The following is a 7,467-nucleotide window of genomic DNA, read 5'->3' as shown; positions in this document are numbered from 1 at the left end:
AGCTGAACTGTGATCATTCTTGGGACTGGTCACTTATTACCATAAGTTCCTTAAGAACGCGTCCTCTGTGATGGCACCCTTGTACGAGTTTCTCCACACAAACGCCAAACAATGGGGCCGCCAGCAGCAGGAAGCTTTTGACGAAGTAAAGACGCGGCTCAAGGAAGCCGAGTGGCTAGCTCATTTTGACGGCGACAAGCCACTAATTCTCGAGTGCGGGGCTGCCCACGATGTGGGCCAGGGTGTCACGCCCCAGTTGGCTGGAGCGTAACTATTCACTTAGAGCGGGAGGCCCTCGCATTGGTATTGGTGTGCTCAAATTTCGTGCCTATCTGCTCGGTAGGGTTTTCACTTTGATAACAGACGACAAACCAGTCGTGGGCCTCTTCCATCCCGGCAAGCCCGTGCCTGCCATGGCTGCAGGCCAGATCCTGCGCTGGGCCCTGATCTTGAGCGCGTATACAGCTACAACATCCTGCACAAGGACGGCAAGGCCAACGTTCCAGCCGACGCGCTTAGCCGGATTCCAGTAACCGCATCGACACTTCCCGACGAATTGGAAGATTGCGACGGTTGTGAGTACGTCCTTCTCGCGGACAACCTCAACGATAGGGTGATTTCGGCCAGCTAGCGGCCTTGACTTCAAAGGATAGAGTTAAAGGGTCAGTCTACTGAATTTTATCGACCATATTTTCTTTGCGGCAACCGATAGCTCTTTACTCAAATTACCGTTTAGCCAGCTGTGGTGCCAAGGAGTGCGGTAGAACATTTTAAAATAGAATTTATTAATGTGGGAACACATCTGTATGAGATGGTAGTCTCATCTGGCAACCATCTGGATTTCCGCCGCGCGGCGACAAACATGGCGGCGCCCGACGAAGCCGGACCTCTCGCTTCGGACTGAATTCTCGTTGTTGCTGCCTTTTTCAGTGCGTTCACTGGCCATAAATGGGGCGCCTGTCTTTCGCTTCGTCTCATCTCGCCTATAAGAAAACATATAAGAGATAAATTTGCTTTATTTTAATAATTTGAGTTACGATTCTGCCGCTCCTAGGCTTAAGTGGAGAGTCGGTTTGTTTACAGCAATGGTTCTCGTCCTGACGACTAGATGGCGCCACTATACGCTGAGTTTATTTTTGCGTCTCTGCTAGCATACGCTGAACTAAAAGTGGGAATGTGCCTGCGTTTTGCGTACGTGTAACTATAAATATTCATGTGATTTACAGAAAAAGCGAGCGGTACGCCTTCTACAGTTTACTAGAACAAAACGTGCGTTTCTCTGACATTGGGGCATACAAATGATACGTAGTATATTCACTTATGCTTCTACAAAAAAAGACTACCACTTTCTTGAACAAAATGAACGTTTGGGGTCGCCACCATGCATTTTTACGCGACTTTTAACGCCGAAATAAAATATAAATTCCTGCCTAAACCGGGCGCAGATCCCTCGTTATTGATGTTATAGGGTGCCAACTACCAGAATATGCCATTATTTATATACTCATCTCGGTGAGTAGACTGACCCTTTAACCAAGATGCGTAAATGGGTACAGGAAGGTTGGCCGCAGCACCTTGCGAGGCAGGACGAGCCTTTAAAAGTATTCAACAGAAAAGACGAGTTGACTGTTAGTCACGGGCTCGTGCACTGGGGCCATCGCGTGGTGGTGCCCATTGAGGCAAGAGCTGCAATGCTACATATGTTGCATGACACGCATCAAGGAATCGGTGCGGTGGCATTAGCCCACTCACTGTTTTGGTACCCGAGGATTGATGCTTACATAGAGCGGCTCGTAAAAAGTTGTCATGTTTGCGTACAAACGGCTCCTATACTGCCTAGACAGGAGGCAGTGCCCTGGCCGGAAACAGGTCGGCGTTGGACGAGGCTGCACATAGATTTCGCCGGTCCTGTTGAAGGGTGCATGCTGCTGATATTGGTAGATGCTCATACTAAGTGAATTGAGGTCGTGCCCATGAAAAGCGCCACAGCTTGCTCAGCCATTGAGGCCTGCGTACCACGTTCAGCACCTTTGGTATACCGGAAACCATAGTGTCAGATAACGGTCCTCAGTTCACGAGGAAAGAGTTCCCCAGTGACAACACTGACATCCCAGGGATGCCCCTGCAAAATCTTGAAAGGACGTGCGGATATCCCCAGGAAGTGCAGAGAAACTCCCGCGGACATCCCTCACATATCTTTTTGGCCGCAATTTCTGTATTCAAGGGAGGTCCGTAGGAAGTCCCGGAGGATTTTCATAGGCCATAACGTGGACATGTTGAGTATTAGTCAATTAATGGTATAATTATATGGGGATTTTTATGGGCGCAAGAGAAAAGCTTGCTCGGCCAACGTGAAAAATATTCGCAAGCCTCATTAACATTTTCCGCGATTTAGGCGTGATGAAATTACTACAGCTGATTAAAATGCTGTAGTTTCTTGGCTCAGTGATGATATTTTAAGGGTAACATCTGCACAGCGTCACGTGCTGTCACGGCAAACATGTCTAAAACCAAGCATATGCGAAACACAGATCAGGCTGCAGAAATGCTACAAATCAGAAGTCATGCAGCCCCAACATATCGAGCATATATCCACGGATCAAAGAATTTCCACGAGCTTATCCACTCCAAACCTACCGTCCTTTTGGAGCCAGTGGTTCTTTTACGTTAAGCAACATTGTTTCATTCAATTATGAATCTATGATGACACAAACAAGAAATGAAAATGAGTAGACCATGTTGTATCTTCTATTAGAAAAAAACATAAGCGCCCACTTTGCCATCTTCGTCGCGAACACTATGCAAACGTAATGAGACATGACTCAAGTAAATGTCCGTAATATTACACAAATGGGATATCCCGGGGATAACGCGTCAGGACATGTCTACAGAAAGAGCCGATATGAAATCAGAGTATGCAATATCACCCGAACGGGACATCCACCTGATAACATGTCAGGATATTTATAACAAGCACTTGCCACGGACATCCCTCGCAAGTATTCAAAGGTATTGAGATATTTGGCTGTGATTCGGATATCCCTGGGACCTTGTGTTCTCACTGGGTCGCCGACTTCCTGCTGCTGATTAGTATCGTACACTTGCGCACAGCACCGTATCACCCGCAGTCAAACTGACTGGCAGAACGCACTGTGCGGATCGTAAAGCAGGGATTGAAGAAAAATAGTCAAGGGTCATTACAAACTTGTTTAGCAAACATCCTGCACAGTTACCGAAGGACCCCGTTGGCTTGCGGAGAAACACCAGCCACGCGGTTGTTGGGGTTACAGCCGGGTTCGAGATTGGACAACGCTGTGGTACCTTTTACTCCGGTCGAACGTAACCCCCACTATACTCGTGTGCCCGGCTTCTTGCAGACAGGCGATTCAGTGTGGGTACGTAACTTTGGACAAGGAGAGCCCTGGACGCCGGCCACGATCCGGGAAACACAAGGCGCCCGGATGGTAACGGCAGATGACCCTACGGGGGGGATCGTGCGCCGTCACTTGGATCAAGTCAAGGTGCGACTTCGGGACACTTCAATGCCCAGTCCAGCGTCCCAACGAGATCCGGTCGGAAAGCACCAAAGCTTGTCCAGAACCAGAGTACCCACCTGCAGCAGGGTCGCCTACATCCACACGTCTACCACCTCTAGATGCCACTCCACTTCTGAGGAGGTCCACTCGGATCCGAAGGCCTCCCCTTAGTGGGGGGGGGGGGGAGGGGGGGAGGGGGGGAGAGATTGTTGTGACGTCAGCGCGCACGCACCACGCGCGGCTATCACTGAGCATGTGGTGGCTATCACTTTTCCCCTCGCCGTATTTCCTTCCTCTTACCTTGCGATCTGGGGGTATAAAAACAACCCCCCAAGAAAATAAAGCGCTTTTTCCTTGTTGGCATTGGCTAGTGCTGACGTCTGGTCACTTCAGTTTACAGTTGCATAATCTGTTCCCACGATGTGCCGACTCTCTGCGGATGAAACCCGATGACTACTTCATCAACAGCAGTAACTAAATCATTGTTCGTGAACACAGTGCCGAAATGAGCAGTGGCTCCCGAGAAAGCGAGCGCAGGTAGGCGGTTCTTGTATCCGTGCGGGTCTAGCTGCACTCTTCGCAGTTTCTAAGGTCACGAGCACAAAACCAAACACTACTATAGTTATCGCAGCACCGCCATCACTAACACATGGAGGAACACGACGCCGAAGTGTCTGTGATAGGCGCCGCAAAGCAGTTCGCGAAACACGCAAATGATGCATGGCGGTTGCAACGGCCGCGCAGGACAGAAATTCAAAAGAAATAGAGAGAGGAAGAAAGAGACAGCGAGAGACCTTTTCTCCTTTCAGAACCTTCTTACTACCGACGCTAGCGCCGATTCCCCATTCAGGCACATTCACAACAGATGGTGTACGGAGTTACGGCTTAAGTGGAGGTTTCTAGCCGGCACGATAGTGACTCGCGCTTTCCTTCCCCTGCTACATACATAGCTAACGCGGCGAAGGAAGCCGAGCCATAGGATTGAACAGCGCGCTGTTCAGTCTTGTAATGCAATACAAACATGCCCAAACTGCCATGTTAGGGAAGCCGAGCACGCTGTTCAGCTAAGAAAAGCGGCTGATGGCGCAGACGCTTCAAGACACGAGTGCAGCCACCACTGTCTATGAGACGCCCTGGAATGCGCTGCGGCTTGCAATGTATTTCATGCTTACATGTTTACTCTATACATACATAATAATCTGCGGTTCGCTGCTGATGACATCGACTTGCTAAGTAACTCAGGGGACGAATTTCAAAGCATGATCAATGACCTAGACACGCAAAGCAGAATGATTGGTCTAAAAATAAAAATGCAGAAAACTAAAGCATAATGTTTACCTGCCTCGAAGTGAACAACAGTTTACTATAAGCAGCGAGGCGCTGGAAGTGGTAAAGGAATACTACTTAGGGCAGGCAGTGACCACCGATTCGGACCACGAGAGTTAAATAACTAGAAGAATAGGGTAGAGCGCATTTGGGAGGTACTCGCAGATCATGGACTGCAGTTTGCCAGTATGCCTCAAGAGAAAAGTATATAACAGCTTTATCTTACCAGTACTCACCTATAGGGTAGAAGCGTGGCGGATAACGGAAAGGTTTCAGTTTAAATTGAAGACAACGCAGCGAACTATGGAAAGGAAAATGGTAGGTGTAACTTTAAGGGACAGGAAGAGAGCAGAGTTGGTCGGGACCAAACGCACGTTAATGACATCTTGGTCGAAATCAAGCAGAAGAAATGGGCTTGGGCAAGGCATCTACTGCGAAGGCAAAGTAAACGACCGTCGTTAAGGGTAACGGACAGGGTTCCAAGAGAAGGCACGCGGAAAGTTAGGTGGGCGGATGAAATTAGGAAGTTTGCGGGGATAAGAAGGCCGCAGCTGGCACAGGACGGAGTTAATTGGAGAGATATGGGAGAGGCCTTTGCACTGTAGTGGGCGCAGTAAGGCAGTAAGCAGCAGCAGCTGCTGCTGCTCCTGATGCATTCATCAGTCCATATGGCATCTGAAACATTGCACTGAATCTGTACCCTTCTATTTTTTCTTTGTAAGTAGGTATATTTCTCGGAGAACTTCGAATCTAACATCAAAGAATCGCATTGCTCTCTATACTCGCTTGCCGAAGACGCTCCTTTTTCTTTAAGTAGTCATGGTGGCGCCCATATAACAAGAGCTACAGCGCGCATAACAGAGCACATCGGACAAGGCGCCATTATGAGCATCGTTGTGGGCCGCCAAGCACCCTGGATGCCCGATGGCTAACTGAGTGGTGCCCTTTTGTTTCCCGCTGACAGTATGTGTGGTGGTAAACATTTTATTCAATGAAGATCTTTGCGGCCACCAACTGGAAGGGGTCCTTAGTTCAGGGCTCCTACGGTCTTGACTGTTAGCTGCGCCCGCTGAACCAGCTGTCTCTGGTCCTCTAGCTTGAGCAGGACAGCCCAGCCTCCCACTGCTCAGTTTATGGGTTTGGGATTTTCATGGCGGTCTACATGCTTTGGCAAGCCATTGTAGTGTGATATAGAGCGGGATGTTCCCCGTATAGCGGACATGTATGAAGTTTCCAGGGTAGTGGAGACTGTGCATACCTCAGTAGATGCCCGTAGTAAGCGGATGTCTAGCGGGGGTCCATAGAAAAAGCCGCGCCTACCTGCGATCGAGAAGAATCTCAAGCTGGACTGCGCGCACCAGAAACCTTTGCATCGAACAAAAGAAGGAACGAGACGACCTTCAGTAACTGCGTTTCGTGATCTGACTTTCCTTAAATACGTTACTTGGCTTCCTTTTAGTTCACAAAGTGATCTTTCTTCACTAACAGGCAGCAGGAAATAGCCTAATGTCAGAGTACTAAATTGAAAGAATTCTATTATTCTCTGGTATGAGCGTTATAACAGTGTCCCAGCGCCTTGACCCTGTGCAGTCATGAAACTATGGTGACAACTTTTTTCCAAAACCTTCGGTCGTGCTGTAGCCCCCGGTTGTCCTGTGGTATAAGGATGGCACTGCACGATGGAACGCCGCAAAATGTGCGTTTTTCCGGCTCCGTTCGCACTGAGCTGCGTCAAACGTTGTGTACTTTCTTGCTCTGGCGAAAACTAAACAAAGCTCTTTATTCGCAAGCAATGCACCCGTTGAAAATCACTTTAACAAAAAGTGGGATCCCACTATCACTCGTGGAAGTGCTCAGGTACTTCAAAAAAGGGAGCTGCTCCGGATATCGCTGGCTCTGCACTCACTCCAGATAAAGCCGCACACAATATAATGGGGGAGTTGCCACTTTTCCTGTCGACGGGAGATAGAGTGCATTGGGCCAGTTTATCGAGCGCGATAACTGCCCGCATGTGTTGTGTGTCCCGTGTTTCCGGCACAACAGACCCACTCCTGCACCCGAAGTGTACCAAGATGCTCGCTGCCGTGGTCATTTTGCTCTTCTACGAAATAAGCTTTGCCGAACCGCTCTGCCTGGATTCCGACATATCATACGTGAGAGAGCTAGATGCTTCGAAGCAGACATCTACAGGAAGTTTCCAAGTGTTTGTGAACGCTTCCGACGTTGCTGGCGTCATGAAGCCATTTTGGAAAAGCACCGGTTTCTGGTATGTATGTACAGTGTCAACGGGTGGTGTGTGTATGTAATGACTTCACAACCAGCAAGTACGTACTTGCTATGCTTACGGCCAGATTTCGAACTATTAGAAAGCTATACTTCTAAGAGTAGTTTGAACTCATCGACATTTCAGTAGCTTGAAGTTTAATTCCATGTAATATAGTTAGAAATCTGGTAGCAAGCAATGCTTACGACCAGATTTCGAACTGTATGACATGGAATTAAACTGCAAACGTACTTGCTATGCTTACGACCAGATTTCTAACTATATGACATGTAATTACTGTAGAATCCAAGCTAATGAAATGCCGGACAGCGCTAAATGCGT

The 7,467-nt window shown here is 48.5% G+C and overlaps 1 protein-coding gene across 1 annotated transcript in view; it reads left to right on the top strand.

The window, feature by feature from the left end:
• Positions 1-6,835: 6,835 nt before the first annotated feature.
• The window catches only part of Idua (alpha-L-iduronidase), a 79,992-nt gene continuing 79,360 nt past the window's right edge, over positions 6,836-7,467 (top strand). The window contains exon 1 of the mRNA XM_089578911.1: positions 6,836-7,128. Within this exon, the coding sequence (XP_089435037.1) occupies positions 6,872-7,128 (257 nt within the window). The 5' untranslated portion in view covers positions 6,836-6,871. The remainder of the gene's footprint in view (positions 7,129-7,467) is intronic.

Source organism: Amblyomma mixtum, chromosome 3 (assembly GCF_055824585.1).
Source record: "Amblyomma mixtum isolate Tamu chromosome 3, ASM5582458v1, whole genome shotgun sequence".
Taxonomy (NCBI): Eukaryota; Metazoa; Arthropoda; class Arachnida; order Ixodida; family Ixodidae; genus Amblyomma; species Amblyomma mixtum.
This window is presented reverse-complemented; position numbering and strand designations above follow the sequence as displayed.